This window comes from Podarcis bocagei, assembly GCF_964188305.1.
Source record: "Podarcis bocagei genome assembly, chromosome: Z".
Taxonomy (NCBI): domain Eukaryota; kingdom Metazoa; phylum Chordata; class Lepidosauria; order Squamata; family Lacertidae; genus Podarcis; species Podarcis bocagei.
The window spans coordinates 16,187,852-16,212,261 of record NC_138140.1 but is presented as its reverse complement, the minus strand read 5'-3'; the positions used below and the strand labels follow the sequence as shown (position 1 = coordinate 16,212,261).

The following is a 24,410-nucleotide window of genomic DNA, read 5'->3' as shown; positions in this document are numbered from 1 at the left end:
AAAATGGGCAAGAGCAACATAGCTCACCCAATGATGTTAGATGGAAACTGTTCCACTGACATATTTTCTGCAGGAACCACATTTCATAAAATTAGAAAGTGTCACAATACATAAACACAACACAAATCCAATCAAGAAACTCATGATTAAAATCAATGTAGTAGTTAACTTTTTACAGATAGCCATCCCTACAAAACACAATATATTTATAAAAACTAGTATTAGAACTAAAACAAAAAACAAAAACAAATTACAATTTAAACAGTGAGTGAGTTTTATTGGTAGGTATTTTAACTGGAACACTTGAAAATATTTTAAGCAAAGCCTTTAATTGATTTGCAGATAACATTTAAACTATATTAAATATGTTTAATCTTAATCCGGTGGTAACTAATATAGTTACATGTTGATGCACAATTCCCATCAGCCCCAGCCAGAACGGCCAATTGCTCAGCAAGAATTGAAGGATATCACACTGGCTTCCAAAATGCTGTATTATAAAAACTGTAATAAAAGGATAAAGGACTGACCTCTTGCACCTTTGGCGTATATTCTCTATTTCTTTATTATAACTCACGCTGTTGTTAATAGTTTGAAATGCCTCACTTGGATCAATGTGCTGCCCCCACACTTTGGACCCAAGCTTATCCAGGATCACCATGAAGCAGTGGAGTGCAGGCCAGAAGGGACTGTTACTTTCATCTGAAACAGACAAGTCAAAACACGCTGAGATGGGAAATAATATTTAGTCAATGAAAACACATAAATTAAAAAATGAAAATGTTGAGTACATGGGGGGGGGGGGTAAAAACCCAGTATCAAGCAATACTGGAATTGCCATAAAATCAGTGAGCAAGTTTGTATTCAAATTATGTTTTACTCAGAGTAAACTTCAAATGAAATGAATGAACCTGGCTAAATTAAGGAACTGGCTTGATGCTGAATCCATGGGCAACCTGTAGTCCCTGCAAGTATTTCATGCTGCCTGCTGCAGCTGATCAACTGTCCTCTGGCAGCAAAATTTTGCTGCCTAGGGAGGTGGAATGCCCACATGTTTGGAGCAGGAGAGCACTACTGTATTAAACTGAACTGAGGAGAGAGTGTTTCAACACCAAACTAGAACGTATTCAATTAGAGAAAATACTAAAAAGCAGTGTATGCGTGCAACCACGCAGCCAATTATGCAAACGACCCCAGGGTGCATAGGATCCCCTCCACCCCCTGCAGAAACTGGACCTTCCCTGGTGCTCCAATGTCACATTTCCATGCCCGGGGGGTGGGGATACTCGGATAGGATGTACCAAAGCTGCTCGAACATTCCTCAGGTTCATTCCCAGGTAAGGAACTCAATCAATCAATACCCCGCCCATCTGGCTGGGCTTCCCCAGCCACTCTGGGCGGTTCCCAACAGAATATTAAAAATAAAACAAAACACCAAACATTTAAAACTTCCCTAAACAGGGCTGCCTTCAGATGTCTTCTAAAGGTTGGAAAGTTGTTTATTCCCTTGACATCTGATGGGAGAGCATTCCACAGGGTGGGTTCCACTACTGAGAAGGCCCTCTGCCTGGTTCCCTGTAACCTCAATTCTCACAGTGAGGGAAGCACCAGAAGGCCCTCAGAGCTGGACCTCAGTGAACCAATTCCAGCAAGACAATACTTTTTATTAAATTTGCTGCAGTAAAGGACAATCCCATAGAATAGTGGGTACTGTGCTAATCACAGGTTTCAAGACAGCTTTTATACTTCTCCATACACCGCTTACATTGCGCTAAGTATATAACCAGTTCCACATGGCCCATTCTACACCAGCCATGACATGACATGCTGGTCAAGATTTTCCTACAGGTCATTTTACATAATAACCCCCCCCCTTTTTTTTTTACATAACTAACATTCCATCAGGACAGTAACATCAGGTTAATCTCTAAGCCAATCAAAGAGACATTCTTTCGATATTCCAAATTTTGATCTATATAGTTTTCTAATCTAAGCATGTTCAAGCTAACTAATACTTTCCAAATAAGAATATGCACTGACTTATTCTACTAACATCCTTAATATCTTTTATTGCCAATCCTCCCTGGTGGATGCACCTAATACATGTTCTTCAGTGATAGATGCAAGGTAGTTTTCCACCCAGTTGAACAATGTGTCACTTGCTGCATCAGTGTCTGAGAGATGTGCCTGTTCACCCTCTTCAAATTCAATATGGCCCTGAAATCTTCCTCCTCCTCCTTTGGGACTATGAAGATTATCGAGTAGCAGGGCATGGGCTCTATGGCATTGATGGATTATCAGCTGAATGGCTGCAAGGACCACATAGCGTTTTCTCCTTTTTGGACATGGGAGGAATGACAAAGTGGTTGTGAGGTAAGTGGGTAAAGTCTTGAATATCCCCTTGCCTTGTGGTTTGTAGAACCCACTGATCTGTTGTTATATCCTTGCAGCAGGAGAAGAACTGTTACAGATGAACTAAACTGGAAGCTTAGGGAGTCAGGAGTAGAGATGGGAAGGCCTGGGGGGGGAATTGGGGAGGAAACCCCAGTGTCCGTCCCCCCACTTTTTTCTGAAGCTGTTTTTTTCTAGGAAAATTGAAGAAAAAAAGTTTGATATAGTTTGAATATTCCACACACCTTTTTTGTTTTTTAAAAAAGCACTACTCAAAGGGTAGATCTTCTATGGAGTTTAAATATTAAAGTGGATCTTAACTTTATTTGCTGTTGGTGCTAAGGGTAAAATCTGATTATTTTTTATATTGATGGTTTCTTGCTTTTTTTGTTGCTTTTGGGGGAAAGGGGGTGGTTACATGGTTTATTGCAAGCACAATACTTTTACCTACTCAGTGTTTCACGCAATTTGTAAAACTACACATTGAACTTTTAATCCCCCCCCCAAAAAAAACCTTCATTTTTTTTCTGGGGAAAAAGAGGAAAAAACATTTTTTTTCTCATGGCTTCAAAATTTCTGGAAATTTTACATCTCTAGTCAGGACTAAGTTAACTTCTTGCCTCCCTGCTGATTCTGTCCAGTCTCTCTAGAACTGGGTGAGAACTGCTTCTGCTATTTGCCAGGGCTGGAATCTCTGCCCATATCACTGGTACCGCTAGCTTCTACTGTCTCCGCGGCCATAGGCACCACCGGAAGGTCAAATGGAGTCTTATTATCATCCGAATTCTAGGAAATTCATCTGCGTCCTTGGCTGTCATTATACCCACTGTATCGAACATACAGAGGTACGGTGGGGAACTCAGCATTTAGTCATAGTCTCAAGTTGAAAGGTATAAAACCTTTTAGGACCTGGGCCTACCTGGGCCTGAGGAGTGACTATCCCCAGGTACTGAGAACAGATGGAAAAGGTGCCAAAAGGGTTGAAGGACTGAAACAGTCCTTACTTTGGACACTCCCTTTGCCGCTGCTGCTGCCGCCACCACCAGCTCCTGTGTTCTTGGGCACAGTTATCTATCTTTAGGATCTTCAACAGGTGGGCAAAACTCTCAGCAGAAAACAAGCGTGAGGCCCTATTTCCCGCCAAAACCTGAAGTACCTTGGGCACTGGAGGGCCAAGAAATGCCATCTGAGGGACTGGGACTAAACCAGCTCCTGCATCCTGGGCCAATGCCTGCCGGATTCACTGACAGAACTCAGTGTGGAGTGTTGTGCTGTCAATCACTAAATGACGGGGTGATGCAAGGCCCAGCAGCTGCTACAAAGCCTCAGCTTTCTCTGCTGGCTGTTCCTCTGCAGCCTCTGATGCAGTTCTTGGCAAGCTTGAGGGTACACCAAGGGAAACCACCCCACTGCTGCGGGTAGCCTCTGCTCCTCCGGCCTCCTCATCTGAGAAATTGGCCAAAAATGGAGGCTGCGAGCTCTCAGAGACGACTCATACCTTTTTGTTGTTGAATTCTGTAATTAAATGTGCCTCAGTAAGAGCTGTTCAACAGTGGAATTTGCTGCCAAGGAGTGTGGTGGAGTCTCCTTCTTTGGAGGTCTTTAAGCAGAGGCTTGACAACCATATGTCAGGAGTGCTCTGATGGTGTTTCCTGCTTGGCAGGGGGTTGGACTCGATGGCCCTTGTGGTCTCTTCCAACTCTATGATTCTATGAAAGGAAAGCTTCTTCTCAAGCAGCAAACGGCAGCAGCGTAGAGCTGCGACCTGGGCCTGCACAGTAGCAAGGCAGGAAGGAAAGGAAGCAATGCTGTCCCACTGAGGTAAGATCTGTCTAATCTACATATTCCTGCCTGTGGAGCAAGTGTGGAATGGGGGGGACGGGACAATCCATGTGAGGATTCCCTCTCTGCTGCAGGAAAATGCCATTCAACACAACAGCGCTTATCAGCAAACAACAGTAATACTGTAATAAAGGTCTGCAAACCTAATGACTTTATCAACTATGCTGAAAGAAGATATTACATTGTAGGTAAATGTGAGCCAAAGCACATGGGGTGTGTGTGTGTGTGATGTTTTTAAACTGAATTTCTCATGTAGCAACCAAAACAGTAGTATTATGGATAAAGGAAGGCAAGTTACAGATATCAATTTATGCAATTTCAGTTGGATATAAGGTGCATCCAAACAGATTTCTGTTCCTCCTCAGAAGAAATGACACCTAATTCTCCAAAAAGAAACCCCCTAAAACCCATTTGGTGATATCAAACTTCAGTTAATAATCTAGACACCAATGAAATCAATGAACTTTCATTAACCAATGTGTCTAAACTATGACTTAGTTAGATCTCACCTAATAACTGCAAAACACATAAGAAAAACAAAACTTCAGTGACATTTGAGGGCTGTTTTTTATAAGCATAGAAACTAGTGATCAGCCATCATGCACTATAGCATTTGAACATTAAATAATTTATTTGACATACAAGTTTTATGGCTATTCAGACTATTTTTAATTTACTTTTATCACTGCCCTAAAAGATTATTAATTAATTACCATCCGAGTCTTTCTTAAGGGTGTTTATTATGCATTGCATAAAGTCGTTCTGTTTGTTTGGGCCAAGCAACAATGAATCCATGGCTTGCTCATCCAGCACCAGCAGCACCATACATATACCTACAACAATGAAAATTAGAAAGTTCAGAAACTGTCACTGGGCATTGCCTTAACTCCCAATCTTAATCCATAAACAAACTAAAACCTACTTAATGTAATTGTGCCTGCTTGCAGTCCTCTCAAATTTTAGACTGTTTGTGTCCTCCAGAGTTTGGGAACACACCATCCCTGGCAATAGGCCATATTGACTGGGGCTTAAGGAGGTGGAGTCCAGCAACATATGAGGAGCACCATGTTAGCTATCCCTGCTTTACATTACCCATCCCTTGGGATAGGAACCTACATTTTAGAATTTAGCAAGGTTGCACATACATGGATGGGATGGTTTAATTAAAAATAATGATATATACAACTGTTAAGCGCCACAAAGTCAATAAGGAAGCAAAGTTTTAATTCTAAATGGAACAGGAGGAAAAGGAGCCTGGCAACACCTTAAAGGAGGGTTGGCAAACCTGTGGCCCTTCACGTGTTATCGGTATACAACTCCCATCAGCCCCAGCTGGCATGTCAAAAAATAAGAGGATGAGAAACATACTCCAGAAACATCTGGAAGGCCAGAGATGAGCTGGGTGTGGGGAGAGAAGGCTAATAGGTTTATTTTGGCACCTGATTTCATGGATGAGGGCTGGAATACACCCCCTGGAGATAGATGCTGCCCCTGTCAATGTGAACTATTAGCTGGATAGATCAATGGTCAGTCAGCGTAAGGTAGCTTCGTGTGTGTGTGTGTGTGTGTGTGTGTGTGTGTTAGGGAGGGACAGAGGCAGAGGCTGTGTTTATGGAGGTCGCACCCACTTTCACCCCGTACCCGTTTTGGGAGCACTGCTAGCATGAGGCCCTCCGAGCATTCGTTATGAGCCAATGTGGCTCTTACCAAAAGGAGAAAAAAAGTTTAGCTATTCCTGCTGTACCACAATGCTACCATGCCCAGTGGAATGGGGCATGCCAAATCCCTTTACCCTTCAGACCATCTCAGCTGCTTCTACTCACCTAGCCAGTAGTTTTTGTAACTGGTAATATCGTACAGGTGGTCAGGCAACAAGATGAGATTACCCTTCTCAACTGTTGTGGGGTTATAAACATAAGCGTTTTCAAAGAGGTTCAGCTCTATAACTCTGAGCAAGCAATTTAGCACTTCCTGTATGTCATAGTAATCGTCCCTGTCCACCTTTCCCAGACTCTTGGCTGTCATAATGGCCCATCGACGGATCTGTGGGTTTGAAGGGACATTATTAATTACTATGGTAAGGAATCAGAGCAGTCATTGTTATGGAAAGTGGAGCAGAAGCCAAGTTGGTGTGAAAGACAACTGTTACCAAGTCTAACCTAAAGGTTCACATTCCAAACCAGACAGTGTAGATATGTTTCAGGGAAAACTTACTTGAAGGCCGTGGACTTCTCCACAGCCTCCTCACTTACCAATCATCCCAGAAAATGAGGGACAGGGATATTTTAACAACCACCTATCAAAAACAAATAAAAAACCTGGGTGGAATCACTAAAAATAGAACTGTGTTAATAACAGCATAGAACAACTAGGATGTTACTTTAGGTTGAATCCAGTGTCAGTCCTATGCAGAGCAGGCCCATTGAAATTGATGGGCATGACTAACTTAGACTGTTAACATCAATGAATCTCTTCTAAGTAGAAGTTAGATACAAGTCTTTTTTTACACCTCACCCTTTAGCCAAAAGAGAATTCAGAGATACTTACAAAAGTTAAGTTTGTTTATTTCTTCTCACACAGGGTAGCCCCCCCAAGGGTCTTAACCAGGCAAAGATTTCTGTTGCCAGGCCCTCAGCCTGATGAAAAGAACAAGCTTCCTATAAAGGTTTGGCTGCCTCAATATTGCATTAATGCAATGTGCTCTGTGTCGGGCTTTCCTTGTGCTGCTGTTAGTGCAGAATGGTGCATCATGGCTGCTGACAGGTGTGAGACCTTGTCAGCATATAACACACATGCTCACAGACCAACCTGTTGGTTTGTTACCAGGCCAAGTTCAAGGTGTTTCTATTAATATATAAAACACAAAACAGCTTGTTTGTTATTTCCTAGAACTATGAAGGAAAGTATTGTTGGAACTGTTGTTTTCTCAAACTTGTTAATGTAATTTGAATAACACAGATTTGTGTCAGGCTTTTGACAAAGTCTCCCATTATATACTTGTGAAGAAGCTGATAAAATGTGGGCTGGACAAGGTATCAGTTAGGTGGATTTGCAGCAGGCTGAATAACTGAACTCAAAGAGTGCTCAATAATGGTTCCTCATCATTCTGGAAAGAAGTGACAAATAGGGTGTCACAGAGTTCTGTCCTGGGCTTGTTGTTCAATGTCTTTATAAATGAATTGGAAGAAAGAATTGAGGGGCTGCTCATCCAATTTGCAGATGACACCAAACTGGGAAGGGTAGTTAATGCCACTTAAAAAGAATCAAAATTCAAGAGGACCTTAACAGATTGGAGAACTGGGTCCAAACTTCCAAAATGAATTTCAGTAGGGACAAGTGTAAGGTTCTTCCTGCACTTTAGGCAGGAAGAACCAGCTGCACAAATATATGATGGAAGGACACCTGGCTTGCTAGTGGTACATATCTAGGGGTCTTAGTAGACCACGAGTTTAACATGAGTCAGTACTGTGATTCAGCAGAACAAAGAGGGAATACTGTTCTAGACTACATCAACAGAAGTGTAGTGTTCAATTCAAGGGAAGTACAGGCACATCTCTATTCTCCCTTAGTTAGACTACAACTGGAATATTGTGTCCAGTTCTGGGCACCACAATTTAAAAAGGATATTGACAAGCTGAAATGTATACAGAGGGCAACCAAGATGATCAAGGGTCTGGAAATCAAGCCTTATAAGGAGTGGTTGAAGTAGCTGGGTATGTTTAGCTTGGACAAGAGGAGACAGGAGAGATGATAGTCCTATTCAAATATCTTAGGGGCTGTCATGTGGGAGCTGGAGCAAGCTTGTTTTCTCCTGCTTGGAGAACTTGTACCAATGACTTCAATTCACAAGAAATGAGATTCTGACTAAACATAAGGAAGAACTTTCTAGCAGTGAGGTTTTTAAACAGATTGGATGTCCACCTGTCATGGATGCTTTAGCTGAAATTGCTGCATTGCAGGGGGTTGGACTAGGTGACGCTTGGAGTCCCTTCCAACTCTACAAGTCTATGCATAAGGACTTTCTTTCATTTGACCAATGGTTAAGGCAGCTTAATCCTACATTTAAGCCTGGGAAGCAAAACTGAAAATGTAGAAGACAATTAAAGCAGCTCACCGTTTCATTAGGGTGTACCATGAGCAAATAGACCCCTGGGTGTTTCCCAAGCACCTGGCAGGGGTAGTTGATTGCCTCCATTTTGCAAATAGCATCCACAAACAGCATGCCTACAATTCAAAAAAAGAGAACACAAAGTGTCAGGGCTGCTGGAATAACCATAATTTGAAGGGAAATGATCCTTGCATAAGATGAAAGCCATTTTCAAAGATTCATAGAACAGGAATGGACTCGGTGGAACCCTCTGTATAGTGTTCAGATCAACACTATGCAGAGGATTTTATCCTATAAAGCTTCTTAAGGGAGATACCTGTCTGGCATTTTCATGAAACACGCCCCCCCCCCACATACAAAGGAGAGATTTGGTAAACCTTCCATAGGCACCTTGTTACTAAATGGCTGGGCCAAAACAAACCCACAGCTTGTCCTTCCAGCAAAGTTAATACACAGGTTCCTGCAACAAAAAGAATTCTACCCTCCTGTTCTTAGTAAACAGCAGGGATGCATGCCTTGAGGAAGTCAAGTGAGCAACACCACCCAGGCCACAATTTCTGATCACTTGTGATGGCAACAGAATATACATAATATAGTAATAAGAATTTTGTGTACAAGATTTTCTGAGGAGCAAAATAGTTCAAAAAAGCCCAGTCAACATACCATCTCCTGGCGTATCCTGAGAATGCAACCATTAAGTGATTTGACACAACCTGTTTCAGTAGCTGCTTTCAAAATCTGTAGCTACTATGCAAGGGAGAACCAGATCAAGTTCAGGTGCCTCAAGATACTCACTGAGTCGTTTATGAAGCAACAGGTAGGGGTATTTCAGTATTTCCAACAATGGCACTCTAAGTTTTTTCTCGATGTCAGAATCCAGGCATTGCACCTTTCCCCCCTCATCACAGCCCAGCAATTTCTCAAAATGGGCAATAAGACGAGTGGTTTCAAGATTCCACAGGCTCTGTAATTAGAAAATAAATTAACTACAGAATTCTAGAACAGAGATTGCAGTAACTAACTCTGCTGCCCTAAAAAGATGCTAGCTGAAAATAGAATCTACAGATTATTATTTATTTTAAAACATTCCCACTCTTCATCCCAAAAGGGTCCCAGATCACCAGACATGGATGCAATGAAACACTTAAAAGATCTAAAAACAATTCCAAAGGAGAAACAGACTGGGAAAGATCTCTATTTAAAAGGCTTAAATGGGCAAGTAGTAGCAACCGGAAAGGATTTTATTTTTTTTAATGTATCACAAACAATGACTGCATTCCAGGATATGGAAGTATAACTCACAATGATATAGCATAAATGAAATCAAAACTACATTATGTAAAATTACATATCCTTCAGACAATTCTGCCCCTTGTCTTTCCAAGTAATGGAGAAAAAGAAAAAAATAACAGTTACCTATTCATAACAGGAGTTCAAGAAATAGATTTGTACAATCTCAGGTGTAAATTAGCATAAATCAGTCCAGTGTAGGAAACCCAGGAAAAATTAATCGGGTGAAAAACAGTAACTAAAAGTTAAAATATTTTTGTTTGCGCTTCACCAGAGAACAAAGGAAATAAAATGGAGAAGATGGCAATGGGCAAAGCTACTTGTCCTTGAGCTCTGTGGTCTGTTTTAATTTGTTTTTATTTTGAGCAGTTTTGAAGCCAGTTAGCCCAGCTGTTAATGCTAATAGAAACATACAGGCAAGGAACGTATCTGCACAGGCTGCAAAAAAGAAGAAGATAAAATTGCTATAAATTGTTGTGATTTGGACGTTTAATTTGAAATTAAGCTGGAATTTAGTTTGTTGGTGTCTCTGGCAACTTTTTTCTCACATGGATGTTAGGTCATATAAATTCAAAAGGTCAAAAGTTAAGTGAGTTTCAATGCAGGAGCACAACCTATTTTTTTATTCCCCAGCAACCCAAAAACACATTTGTTCTCTATAACCTCAAATTCCTGACTGTCTAAAGACTGTCTCAAGATTTCCTATGTATTTTGAGGAGACTGGTGATGCTTAACAGGAATCACCTCAGCCATGTATCTTCTTGACACTGGGCTATTATTCCATAGCTGGTTCCATAGGTAAAGGTAAAGGTATCCCTGCCCATACGGGCCAGTCTTGACAGACTCTAGGGTTGTGCGCCCATCTCACTTAAGAGGCCGGGGGCCAGCGCTGTCCAGAGACACTTCCGGGTCACGTGGCCAGCGTGACGAAGCTGCTCTGGTGAGCCAGCACCAGTGCAGCACACGGAAACGCCGTTTACCTTCCCGCTATAAAGCGGTACCTATTTATCTACTTGCACTTAGGGGTGCTTTCGAACTGCTAGGTGGGCAGGAGCAGGGACCGAGCAATGGGAGCTCACCCCGCCGCGGGGATTCGAACCGCCGACCATACGATCGGCAAGTCCTAGGCACTGAGGTTTTACCCACAGCGCCACCCGCGTCCCTAGCTGGTTCCATAGCTGGGCCAAAAGCCTAGCCCCCCTATCCTGTATTTTCCCACATCTGAAAACTGAGGCTGAGAGAAATCAGGAGGGACAGCCCTGTATGTAAACCAAGTTTCTAAACTCAGCTTTTGCCCATTCCTACCATGTGTCTCCATGATTCCTTATAAACCTTTGCTTCCCTCACCCGCAAATACATGCGGATTCCACCCCAAAGAGGTCCAGACTGAGGGCCTGCAGATCAGGGCTAGAGCAGCTGCTTTGCATGCAGAAGGTTCCAGGTTCAATCCCCAGTGGCATCTCCAGGCAGGGCTGGGAGAAACTCCCTGTCTAAAACCCTGGAGAGCAGCTGCTGGTTGGTGTACACAATACTGAGCTACAGAGACCAGTGATCCAACTGGTAGCTGCAGGGGAGATTTTTTAATTAAGAAAATAGATTTAAAAGTTATGGGAGCACATAAATGTTGCAAATGGAGGGTCAAAGCAGGATGGAGCTCAGGATTAGCAAATAGTGTTGTACATTGATTGTATTCAGGAGCAAGCCAAAACATATCCTTGGTCATTTTTAGTTTTCAGCCACACTTGAATTATCAATGACTGTTTATAGTTCTCCACTGTGCTGTGCCAGTTTTCAGAAAAGATTATATGGCCCTGTTTCTGGAAGGTCAGGGCAAAAGATAACAGGTCATTTTATAAGTCGGGGCCACTGACAAGGCTAAGTAATGCTGAAAGGATGTGTAAGTTTTAAGTCACGCAGAAAAGGAAGCAATACAACAGAAATGCGAAATGCTGGCAGATACAAGAAATACAAAAACTGCATCAATAACCCTCAATGCCTTATGGCACCTAAAGACCAAGAAATTTGTTGTTTAAAAAAGGTAAAGGTACCCCGGCCCGTACGGGCCAGTCATGTCCGACTCTAGGGTTGCGCGCTCATCTCGCTTAAGAGGCTGAGAGCCGGCACCATCCGAAGACACTTCCGGGTCACGTGGCCAGCGTGACGAAGCTGCAGCTGGCGAGCCAGCACCAGCGCAGCACACGGAAACGCCGTTTACCTTCCCGCTATAAAGCGGTCCCTATTTATCTACTTGCACTTAGGGGTGCTTTCAAACTGCTAGGTGGGCAGGAGCTGGGACCGAACGACGGGAGCTCACCCCGCCGCGGCGATTCAAACCGCCGACCTTACGATCAGCAAGTCCTAAGCACTGAGGTTTTACCCACAGCGCCACCCGCGTCCCTTGAATTTGTTGTTTAGGCTGCAATAAATTAACATGGCAACCTCTCTGGAAATCGTCTATTACATGAGAAAGAAAAATCCAAGCACATAAAAACAAATCTACAGTGCAGCCACATTTGGGATACTGTGCACAGTTCTGGTTGTCTCAGCTCAAATTCTCATACTGCGGAGTTGGAAAATGCTCAGACAATGACAACTAAAGTGATCAAGGTGATGGAGCAATTCCCTTATGAAGAAAGGATGCAAAATTTGGGACTTTTTAGTTTAGAGAAAAGATGGCAGAAGTATATAAAATTATGCATAGCATAAAAAAGAGGGGGGGATGCAAGAAGAGAGCTGAAGCCCCAGACAGGAAAAGAGGTGGTAAAAGAACACCTAGCTACTTTAAATGAATTCAGACTCACAGGGCCCAATGAGCTGCACCCACGGTGGAGGAGGGCAAATATTGTCACCATCTTCAAAAAGGGAAAAAAATACTGACCAGTCAGTAACTACCAACCAGACAGCTTGACATTGATTCCAAGAAAGGCCTTTGAACAGATAATTAAACAGCCAGTCTGTGAACAGTTAAAAAAGAATGCTGTGATTACCAAGACCAGCATTAGTTTCTTAAGAACAAGTCATGCCAGACGAATCTCTCTTATTTTAATAGAGGTACAAGCTTGGAGGATTAATAGAATGCTCTTGATGTAGTGTATCTTGCTTTCTGTAAAGCTTTTGACAAAGTGTCACATAATATTCTTGTGGAGAAGCTAGTAAAATATGGGGTAGATGGGGTAACTGTTAGGTGGATTTGTAGCTGATTAATTGACCAAATCCAAAGAGTACTTACTCAAGGTTCCTTCTATTCCTGGAAAAAAGTGACAAGTGGGGTGCTGAAGGGTTCTCTCCTGGAACAGTTGCTCAATATATTTATAAATGGCTTGAATTGAGAGCATGCTTATTCAATTTGCAGGTGACACCAAACTGGGAGGGGTAGCTAATGCCACAAAAGACAGTATCCTGCTGCCACCCTCTGGAATCATAGTCAAAACACCTCCTCAACGTAATTTAACAAAAGAGATGAGAAATAAGCTCACTGGAAATAGTAGTACACTGGTCAACCTCTTATATATGAAACAATACTTAAAAGGCACTAAAACAATCTCTTTTAAAGGCATCTACCCCCTCCTCTTATTCTAAATTATATACCTCATAATCCCCCAAAAGATATCCACAATTATTAGAAAACTTACCTATAACCTCACTAACTCATGAGAAAACTTTTTAGATAGCCCCATTTCCCTAGAAGAAATTGACAATGTTCTTAAAAAACTGAAACCACATAAAGCCCCAGGACCTGGTGGCTTCACTTCTAAGCTCTTGAGCTTTATAAACAATTCAAAGAAACATTATCATCATATATGGGCCTCTTATTTAATGACCTAATGAGAGGAGCATCTATCAACAAAATATGGCACCACACCAAGATTATAGCTATCCCAAAACCATTTAAAGACCACCAAAAAGTAGAATCTTTTTAGCCAATCTTTCTGATTATGAAATTTTTACATGAGTGCTAGTCAACAGAATTAAGACATTGTTACACAAACTAATAGCCCCAGACTAAGCCCGAGACCAAGCTGGTTTTGTCCTCCATTGAAACATCACCGGACCTATCAAAAAGCTGTCTACATAGTAGACAGACAACCTTCCCACTGGTAGTAATGGCCTCAGACATCCTCAAGGCCTTTGAATGTCTGAAATGTGACTACTTGCAGGCAGTCCTTTCTAAAATGCAATTTGGCCCCAAATTCATACAAATTTTGAAACAAATATACTCTGAAGCTTCCACTACAGTAGAAATAAATAATATAAATTCATCCTTAGTGGGGATTCAAAGAACAATGCAAGGCTGTCCAATCTCTCCCTTTTCTGTTCATCCTAGCTTTAGAACCATTAGCTATATACTTCAGAACAACACCAGGTGTCAAGGAAGTCCTAATTGGAAAACAAAACTATACGACTGGACTATTTGCTGATGATTTAATGATAATGACACCTGACCTTGAAGACAGGAGCAGCAATATTTTGAAAGCTTCACAGCTTTGCAACACAATCAGGTCTGCATGTTAAATTCTCAAAATCTGAAGATTTATGCTTCAGTGTACCACCCTAACAAAAAGCTTTCACAAAACTCACAGGCATTAGATAGACTCTCTCACACAAAGCTTAGCTATTTAGGAATAATTATAACAAGAAACCTTAACAGACTCTATTGACAAAATATCCTCCTGTGGATATCTGTGGACAATTCAGAATTTGACAAAAACACACACAATAGAATAAACCCCATTTTATCCTAGAGAAATTAGAAATGGTAAAAATGGTGATTCTACCAAAACTGCCATTTCTATTCCAATCACTAACCCACTTGGATCTCACTCAAGAAAAGTGAAGGAAAAAAAAACACCAAACCAGAATAAATGCCAAACTCCCAGTAGAAGGAGGCAGGGGCATCCCAAACTTGATACTGTATTTTATTGCTAACCATGTAAAACATGCCATCCCTTTTATTTTAGATGATACCTCAAAACAATGGCATCAATTTGTAGGGTTGCCGTATGCCCAGGAAATCCTATACATGTCCTCTTTTGGGGAGCCTACATCCCCATCAAGGGAGATTTTTACAAGTTACAGCAATTGTCCAGGTTTCGGGGGGGGGGGTTGGTTTTATTTTATTGTATTTACTTTTTTGTGCACGGAGGCTTGGGTTTATGTTTGGGCTCTCGCGTAGTTGGTCTGGACTCTGGTTTGTGCTCAGTCTCTGGTGCAGATGGTCTGAGCTCAGTTTCGGGCTCTGGCTGTGGCAGCCTGGGCTCTGGCTTGTGCTCTGGGGTCTGGCACAGACAACCTGGGCTGTTTCTGGTTCGGCTCTGGAGCGGGCAGCTTAGGCTCAGGTTTGGGCTCTGGCCCAAAAGTTCATATTTGATCCACACAAACCATTCTTAATGCATGGAAAGAGAAGGCAGGACTCCTAACTCCAGCACTGTCCCCTCTGGCAGCCCTTGCCTCCCACCCACAATTTCACAACACTTCTTGACAATTTTATGTGGCCAGATAGAGAGCAGAAGGTCTATACCAGTTATGTGACTTTTGTAACAGAAATACAGTGGTACCTCTGGTTGCGAACAGGATCCGTTCTGGAGGCCCGTTCACAACATGAATAGAATGCAACCCGCACCGGCATGTCTGCGCATGTGAGGGGGTTGTGATTTGCCGCTTCTGCACATGTGCGTGACGTCATTTTGCACGTCTGCGCATGTGCAAGTGGCAAAACCTGGAGATAACCCTCTCCAGTACTTCTGGGTCACTGCAGGACGCAACCTGAAAAAACGTATCATGAAGCAAACGTAATATGAGGTATGATTGTATACCACTATCGGACCAAGAAATACGGACTAAATAAGTACACTTACAATTTAAATTTAAATGTAATCATCTTCACTTTGAACTCCCCCTCCCAAATTCGTCAATACAGTCATACCTTGGATTGAATGTGCTTCAGGTTGAGCGCTTTCGGGTTGCGCTCCGCGGCGACCCGGAAGTAACGGAGCGCGTTACTTCTGCGTTTCGCCACTCATGCATGCACAGACGCTCAGAATGACATCACACGCATGCGCAAAAGCGGCAAAACGTGACCCGCGCAGATGCGCTATCGCGTCTTACGCTCTGTTCAGGATGCGAACGGGGCTCCAGAATGGATCCCGTTCGCATCCCAAGGAACCACTGTACACCAAAACTTTTTATTGTTTCATTGATAATGTAAAAGTAGCATGATACTTACCATATTTTTTGCTCCATAAGACACACTTTTTCCCTCCTAAAAGGTAAGGGGAAATGTGTGTGCGTCTTATGGAGTGAATGCAAGCAGGAGGCTCTGCTCAGCGCTCCCTTTAAAGAGCCGCACAGAGCGTGTGTACAGCTTTTGGGGGCTTTTCCCCGAGGAGGGAGAAGGGATTGACGGGCTGCCCTCTGTCCCTTCCCACACCTCCTGGAAAAGCCAGCAAGAGCCGCTGCCAGGCTCTGCTCAACGCTCCCTTGTAAGGGCTCCCTTTCGTCCCTCCTCCCGCTTTGCTCGGAAGCCAGCAGAACAAGAGGCGCTGCGCAGCTCTCGCTCTTGCTCTGCTGGCTTCAGCGAGAGCTGCGCAGCTTGCTCTGCTGGCTTCTCAGCGAAGAGGGAGGAGGGACGGAAGGGTTTAAAGCAAGAAAAGCGAGAGCCGCTTACATGCTCTGCACAGAATATTTTTTTCCTTGCTTTTCTCCTCTAAAAACTAGGTGCGTCTTATGGTCAGGAGCGTCTTATGGAGCGAAAAATGCGGTGATCTAAGCACAACCGCAAGGGCTCCTGACTGGATGTTTGGCAATACAATGTTAAATATTTTTTAACTCTACTCTGTACTGTTTCCCCTTTGCTTTTGTTTTAACCAATTCACGAACCAATAAACTATACACTGACCACTAATGATGAATCATATGTTGTAGATATTACTGCACATTATGCTATTTTTGTGATAAACAAATGACATGTGATGACTTTGTCTATTTATATGCATCATGTATTATTCCAAAGCCTAGTAAAAAGTTATTCAAAAAAGAAGAGCAAAAAAGAGTGACATGTCAGAATGTAATGAGCAAAAACTCTTCCTAAGGGTTCAATATGCATATGTAAAGGGTTAATTGCAAGAGCTGTAGAACTCTATGACAGTTAGTAGAACAGTCCTAACTGTTACAGCATCAGGTATGTTATGTTGTGCTACTGTCTGCCTTGATGTTAGTCTGTGGCAGTGTAACCTATGTAAGCTGTATTAGCAATTTAAGAAACATCCACCTGCATTGTATATTTTAATCTGCAACGGCAAGTACACTAAAGTAAACATTGTTTGTTATTTAAACTTTAAAAGAAAGCGTCTTGCATAGTTTTTATAGGAGAGAAAAGAGAACTAATTAAAGGGTCAAAAGACCCAGGGCTGTCTTCCGTATATACCATAAATGGGAACTAGAGTTTAATTACAACAGGATACAAAAGTATAAAACAGAAGGACACAACAGAGGTAAGAAAAAATCTGGGTGGGGGGTGTACCCTCCCAAGTCTGCAGCTGGTAAAAACACTTGTATAGACTTTGTTAGATCATTCTCTGTGCAATTCAGATTTTGAGTTACACCAAAGGAAAGAGACAAAACAAGCAGTGAACACCACCTGAAAGTCTAAACAGCAACGGTTAATCTGAAATTTGTTTTCAGAACTAGAGGAACAAAGGACTTTATTTTTAAGGACATAGAAACAGAGCAACAAGGCAAAGAAAAGGATTTGCAGACCACTTTTATTTTACACAAAGAAAGACTCAGTTCCAAAGTAAATCAACTGCAGATAATTTACTTTCATAGTTGCTGCAGCCACCTTGTGAATTCAACTTCAAAACCACTACAGTGGATTGTATTCGATCTGAGCTGGTCCCCGTTAAATTAATGGGCATGAGTGACTAACTTAGAGCTGAAAGCAGTGTTCAGCATTTGGAAGATAGATAGAGATTTGTTTGGCAGCCCCAACATTTTGTTGTTGGCACTTTAAAGTGCTGCTCATCACATAGGGCAGGGGGAAATGAGTCACCTGACAACATCACTGCCCATCTCTCCCACCAGGTGAATTGTGCTCCCCATCTCTAAACCAATAACTAGCCTGGAGAAGAGGAGGTTAAGGGGTGATATGATAGCCATGTTCAAATATATAAAAGGATGTCACATAGAGGAGGGAGAAAGGTTGTTTTCTGCTGCTCCAGAGAAGCGGACACGGAGCAATGGATCCAAACTTCAAGAAAGAAGATTCCACCTAAACATTAGGAAGAACTTCCCGACAGTAAGAGCTGTTCGACAGTGGAATTTGCTGCCAAGGAGTGTGGTGGAGTCTCCTTCTTTGGAGGTCTTTAAGCAGAGGCTTGACAACCATATGTCAGGAGTGCTCTGATGGTGTTTCCTGCTTGGCAGGGGGTTGGACTCGATGGCCCTTGTGGTCTCTTCCAACTCTATGATTCTATGATTCTATGGTCTTCTGCCTACCTAAATCTGCTTTGACTGTCTCTGTCATCTGTTAACCCCAACACAGCCAGGATATGGTGGCCTATAAATGAAAGCAAATTACCTCATGTAAGCATGGCAACTCATCCTTCACTTTATGATACTCATCCACACACTCCAAACAGTAACAAAGGTCTTCGTTGGCTGCAGCAAATCTTTCTGGAGGCAGTAAAGAATGGGCATAGTTCTTTAAGGTGGTGACAACCGAATCAATAGGGGTGCACCAACAGCACGTCTCCATTCTGCAGATAAACACAAAAATAAGATAAATTATTGTTTTAATTATTTAAAAATATGAACACAGAAATGACCTGAGCCAAGTTCAGTAACACAGAAGGTTGCCTTATACCAAGCCTGGCATAAGAACATAAATGAGCTTGCCAAATCAGCCCAACAGGGGGCAATTCCAAGCCCTACTTGGAAATACTGGGGACTGAACCTTGTACTGTCTGCATGCAAAGTGGGTGCAGCTCCATCACTGAGCTACAGCCCCTCCTGAGCTACCTCAGGGGGAAGCTCCCCTATACAGGTTCACATCTGTACATACAATAACTATCAATATTTTGTGACTGAATGACTTAATGTGTCAATGTAACTTTTACCAACACACACTCCCCACATACATCTATCTCCCAGCTTCCTGCCTGACAAGGCAGCACAACATAGGTTATGTTAAAGCATAAATATTTGCCCAAAATAGATGGCTCCCTGCGTCAGAGTTGTGGTTGGTTTTCAGAAATGGGGAAGAGATAAGCACTCTGGTGACCATCACGGTGGCCCTGAACTAAAGATGCTTAAGAATGGTACATCAGCTGTTTATTTTGCCAAACATTAATATGTAAATTGATTTGATGGTATTCATTCAGTCATGACCATTATGCGCACCCCCCCCCAAAAAAAACCCATCCAGGGCCAAAATGAGCAAGGAATCTGCCAACACTTGAAAAGAAATGCACAACTCTGTGCTGGCAACCTGTTGTGCTCCCAGGACAAACCAGGCAGTCTCACACCCTAGTTTGCGCTCAGGAGGAATATTAACACTTTTATTAATATTTGCCAAGGCCTTTGCAATGCAATTTAAGGAAGTTTTACAATGAATATTAACTGCTATTATGTCCAGTAGTTTGGTTAATGTTTTAGCTCCAAAGCTTCCTTTTGGGGAGGAGAAGCAGCTTATAAATTTGGAGTGATAAATCAACTGCACAAGATCACAAGTGAAGGGGTGCCCAAACTTCAGCTTTAGTTATGGAACCTTAATACACAAACTGTTCACTGCTTCTTGGATAATCTTAAAGGTAAAGGTACCCCTGCCCGTACAGGCCAGTCGTGTCTGACTCTAGGGTTGCGCGCTCATCTCGCTTAAGAGGCCGGGAGCTGGCGCTGTCCGAAGACACTTCCGGGTCACATGGCCAGCGTGACGAAGCTGCAGCTGGCGAGCCAGCACCAGCGCAGCACACGGAAACGCCGTTTACCTTTCCGCTAGAAAGCGGTACCTATTTATCTACTTGCACTTAGGGGTGCTTTCGAACTGCTAGGTGGGCAGGAGCTGGGACCAAACGACGGGAGCTCACCCCGCCGCGGGGATTCGAACCGCTGACCTTACGATCAGCAAGTCCTAAGCACTGAGGTTTTACCCACAGTGCCACCCGCATCCCTTTGGATAATCTTGCTTTAAGGCAATTAAAATTTCCTCATAATAAAATATAAATGTCTACCCCAAATACACATTAAAGCAGATGAGCCAAATTTGTTACTTTGGTTTCTTCCCATTTGCTTTCACTCTGCCAAATTCATTTTTTTCTTTGCTTACTCACAAGATTACTTCCTAATACTACTGTCCCTGACTCACTTCTTTCCTGTTCTTTGTAACCTGCTACCTCCCAATACATTTATTTTACAGGCATACCGCACAAATCAACAAGGTGGCAGTCACATCTGTAAAACAGCATAAAAGCAAGCACCTGTAGAGTGATATGCCGTAACAAAGGAACCGAGTGATAAAATTATGAATTTGGCTATGTTCAATGCAGGCATTTGAAACAAAGTGCTAATGGTTCATCCTAAATATTATCAGGGAATTCCACAGCCTAGGTGCAGGGACACTACAACTACACCTTTCATGCATTGCCATTATTTAAACAGCAGAATTCTTATCCCAAGCCATAACTCTGTATCTGCATCTCCTTTTGACTTCCTTACTCTTCCTTATGGGTAGGTACTGTATTTTTTAAGACTAAGTGTATGGGCATGATTCGTTCTTTTTAATCTATGGTTACCAGAATTTTTTCAGTGAATCTGGGGACACATTTTTGAAGCTGAGTAGCAACAGGGAGTCAGTAGTCGGGATGGTGAGGCAAAAGACCCTGGGCCCAAGCACACATGCATATTGTATAAAGGAGCAAAGCCTTTCTTTCGCACCCTGTGAAACATAAATGCACAGGGGTTTTTTTTAAAAAAAACTGGGCAACGGCGCGCCACCCACCTGTGACACCTGAGCCTTCCTTAATCTCCTGCCCCTTTCCCCCTTTGTTTGGGGGAGGCTCGGGAGTCATGGGCGGGCGGCTGTTGCCCAGGAGGGGCACAAGGCACATGGTTTCCCTGCCAGGCAAGGTGCAAAGCCCTTCTTTCGCACCCTGTGAAACATAAATGTGCAGAGTTTTTTTTAAAAAACTTGGCAACGGCCAACCACAACTCCTGACCCTCCCCCGATCAGTCAGAACAAAGAGGGCAGGGGCAGGGGATCTGTACCACCTGATGTCCCTGGTTCCACTTAGGCAGTGGCGGTGGCAGCCTCAGCAGCCCAGAGCCAGCCTGGTAGCGCAGTTGGCTCTGGTTGACTTCAGGAGCTGCTTGCTGCCCGCTGCCATGGCGCCCACCATTTTTCCTCTCCGGAAGTCCCCATATGATGTGTTGTGCACAATACACATCATATGGGGACTTCCAGCGAGGAAAAATGGCAGGCATCACGGCAGCGGGCAGCTCCTGAAGCCAGCCAGAGCCAACTGCGCTATCAGGCTGGCTCCAGGCTGCTCAGGCTGCCGCTGCCACATTTTCCGGGGACAGATTTGCAAATCTGGGGACATTCCAGGGACAGAATTTGTCCGGGGACAGATTTGAAAATCCGGGGACTGTCAGGGGACATCTGGTAACCCTATTTAAATCATCATCCAATGTTTAGGTTTTAGGCACTTTATAAATCGTTATGAAGTTATAATTGATAGATAAACTCAACTTTTGCAGAACACATCAGCATAGGAGCATAGAAACCTGCCACATACCATGACAAGACCATTGGTCCATCAGCAGCAACTCATCAGGGTTTCAGACAGGGCACTTCCCCAGCTTTACCTGGGGATGCTGAGGATTGAACCTGGGACCTTCTGAATGCAAAGCAGTTGCTCTGCCACAGTGCTACTGTACTGGCAAACTGGCCAAGGTTTTCTTGATTCAAGTAGGCAATAAAGGACACCAAGCTTGTTTCTTAAATGGATTTTATTCAGAGAATGAGGAATGTAAAGAGCAAAGGAAAGCAGATAAACTCTTTCAGTAGCCCGAGACTCCCCTCTGGATGGCAAAATGGTCAGATCCTGACAGCAGAGGTGCAGCACTTGGACACACTACAGCTGTATTTTTCTGTGGATTTTCTGCAAGGACAGAACTCTTGTCTCACCTCATCCCCATTCTTGGAACGCATTAATTACCTGTTCCCTGGGTTAATCCTCCCGTGGCCTTGACAATATTTCTGCTGTCTTACAAAGCAGGCAGTGATAATATCTGCATGACTAGATACCCCACTACCCATGTATATGGGGAGGCACCCACTGCCAGATGGTTCTGTTGAGAGATTCAGCATAGGCTTACCTAAGAAGTCAACAGCTCAACATTCTCAGGCAGTACCCAACAAAACAACAAGAACCCACCAACAACATATGAATCAATATGGCTAACAACCCAACAATCCCCCCCATGCCCGCAGGCAAACAAATCTCACTGCAGCCCGCTAAAGACAACCAGCCATGCCTGCCCTCCACTTCTCTCAGTACCCAAGCGACGCCGACATAAAAACAACACACAAAGACCAAGCATTACCATGCCCAACCCACCCCCTCTCCCCCCTCTTCTTCCCCAACTTTATTCTGCATACAACATTAATGTCTCACTTCAAATGTAAAAAAGCCTACAACCTGAAAAAGACAATGCATGTACTTTTGCAAACCAAAACAATATTTAACTTTAAAAAAATGTTATTTAAAAAACATTAGACTGTACTAAACTGTACCGTTGGCATAGAATTGCTACAAATTGCCGCAAAGAACAATGCTACAAATGTATAATGTGTATCTCTTCAGGGGCTAAAGTTACTTCACGTATAAGGAAAGAGGGGCTACATACAGCTGCACAAGTAACTCCGGGAACCCCCCGCGTCTTCTTCCAAAGCCCGGTAAGCAGCCCTCCACCTTGCTGTCTGCGCAGCGGCAGCGACCCCAAGAATTCCCGTCTTTTAGAGACTTCGCGGAAACGCGAGGAACCCCCCGGAACCGACCCTAAGTGTAACATGCGAATTACACGCACATTTCACGGGGACTCTCCCCTGACAGTGGGGGGAAAGGGATGCAGCAAAGGCACTTTCTGACATGCAGAACTGGAGGGACAGAGAGATGCTGCGGGGGGTACCTGAAGCGGGGAATAGCCGTGCCAGCCCCGCAACCATAAGCAACTGTTGAGTTGCTGCATTACTCCTTGCCCTCCTCCCCACACCTTCGCCGCAGCCCCTAATAAGCCTCCCACACACCGCCAGCCCCTCGCCTCACTCACCTCCTGCTCCGGACAGGTGCCCGTGAGGCAACGTGGCTGCCACAGCCGGCCCGTAGGCGCGGACAACCTTGCTGCCTCCGGCTCTCGCTCTCTCGTTCTCTCCGCTCGCTCAAGCTGTTCCGCCAGGCACTGACCCCGCCCACCACGCGACGGAAGCCTCTCGCTCCAGCGAAAGAGACCAAGCCGGCATCCGAACCTCCTTTTTCTAGACTCTTGGCCCCGCCTCCCTGGCTCCGCCCACAGTAGTAGATAAGTAAATGAGAGGCAAGAGCACAAACGCGCGTGCTCAAAAAGTCTTTTCCCCGCTCTCCCGCCACCCTAGAATTAGAAAAACCTTAGAGTCGCCTCAGGCTCTGTTTGCCGCTCTTCTCCCCTCCCGCAACCCTAGAGTTAGGAAAAGCAGTAGAGTCGCCTCAGACTCGGCTTGCCGCTCTTCTGCTTGCCGCTCTTCTGCTTCATTACTCATTTTGCATAGACTTATAAAACAGTAGGCGGGTCATTCTCACTGCCGGAGACGATGCGTCCGATATAGATATACGTACACACACACACACACATATATATATATATATAGTTAGCACACACGCACAAAAACTCTTCGCTCGCCTCCGCACGCACGGCGCCTGCGCGCCCTGCGAAGGTTGCGCCAAATGAAAGGGAGGCGGGAACGCAGGACCTTAGGCCGGCGCTGATTGGACGGCAGAGTTTTTCGCGTCACCAGGAGAAAAGGAAAACAAAACTCCACGTGCTGCCTTGAACTCACAGCGAAATTCTAGTTGCGCCTGTATTTTTTAAATTGTTTTTGATCGCTCATTGATTTGGCGGCACTCTTCGTTTTAAAAGGGCGCAGTTCGTTTGCATCTGCTTTATTGTGCTTATTTCTCTCTGCTGTGTAACGCTATTACAGAGACAGACGCAACAACAACCCTGTGAAGTGGGCTGAGGCTTCGAGAAAGGGAAGCTAACCGGCTCAAATACCACACGCAGTGATCACCGTAGCTTAGCAGATGCTTGAGCCTTGGCCTCTTACCTGGGTCCGCTTTCTAACATCACCCTTTATCTAAAGAGCTCTGGGTATGTCGCACACATCGCTCTGCTTAAAATAGCCGCTCAGAACCCAATCCAACCCACCCATGTTTAGCACAAGCTCCTGGCCTCCCGAAAAGACGCGTCCCGCCTCTCCTCTCGGGAGATGTTTATTCCTCTCTCCAACCAACTCGCAGGGGCGGGGATGGAACGTATTTCGAAAGTTCGGCCGAGGCGCTCTAGCCTTTCCAAGTCAACACGCTCCTTCCGCCGAGGGGAGGAAACGGTGAAAAACAACCGGAAGTGGAGCCTGTGGCGCGTGTGCTGGACCGCTTTGCCTCGATCTGTTACCGAAGAAGAAGCAGATGCATCAGGTATATTTTCGTGTGTTTATCTCGCATTCCAGTAGCCTGGCCAGTTCGTAAAG

At 43.9% G+C, this 24,410-nt stretch overlaps 2 protein-coding genes across 6 annotated transcripts in view; one reads left to right on the top strand and one right to left on the bottom strand.

Moving 5' to 3' along the window:
- Nucleotides 1-23,145, bottom strand: part of LOC308578707 (putative helicase senataxin) — a 53,228-nt gene extending 30,083 nt beyond the window's left edge. The window contains exons 1-7 of one of the 4 annotated variants that reach the window (XM_081179175.1): nucleotides 22,958-23,145; nucleotides 18,207-18,384; nucleotides 9,137-9,305; nucleotides 8,348-8,457; nucleotides 6,057-6,276; nucleotides 4,947-5,066; nucleotides 531-702 (exon numbers count right to left, since the gene is read on the bottom strand). In XM_081179175.1, coding sequence (XP_081035301.1) covers nucleotides 531-702; nucleotides 4,947-5,066; nucleotides 6,057-6,276; nucleotides 8,348-8,457; nucleotides 9,137-9,305; nucleotides 18,207-18,383 — 968 coding nt within the window. In that variant the 5' untranslated portion in view covers nucleotide 18,384; nucleotides 22,958-23,145. Of the gene's footprint in view, nucleotides 1-530; nucleotides 703-3,310; nucleotides 3,467-3,547; nucleotides 3,868-4,946; nucleotides 5,067-6,056; nucleotides 6,277-8,347; nucleotides 8,458-9,136; nucleotides 9,306-18,206; nucleotides 18,385-22,957 lie in introns of those variants that run through there. The other 3 variants (XM_081179174.1, XM_081179176.1, XM_081179177.1) reach the window with 3 other exon arrangements.
- TTF1 (transcription termination factor 1) overlaps nucleotides 18,133-24,410 on the top strand; it is a 28,554-nt gene continuing 22,276 nt past the window's right edge. The window contains exons 1-2 of one of the 2 annotated variants that reach the window (XM_081179192.1): nucleotides 18,133-18,211; nucleotides 24,181-24,357. In XM_081179192.1, coding sequence (XP_081035318.1) covers nucleotides 24,349-24,357 — 9 coding nt within the window. In that variant the 5' untranslated portion in view covers nucleotides 18,133-18,211; nucleotides 24,181-24,348. The remainder of the gene's footprint in view (nucleotides 18,212-24,180; nucleotides 24,358-24,410) is intronic. The other variant, XM_081179193.1, reaches the window with a different exon arrangement.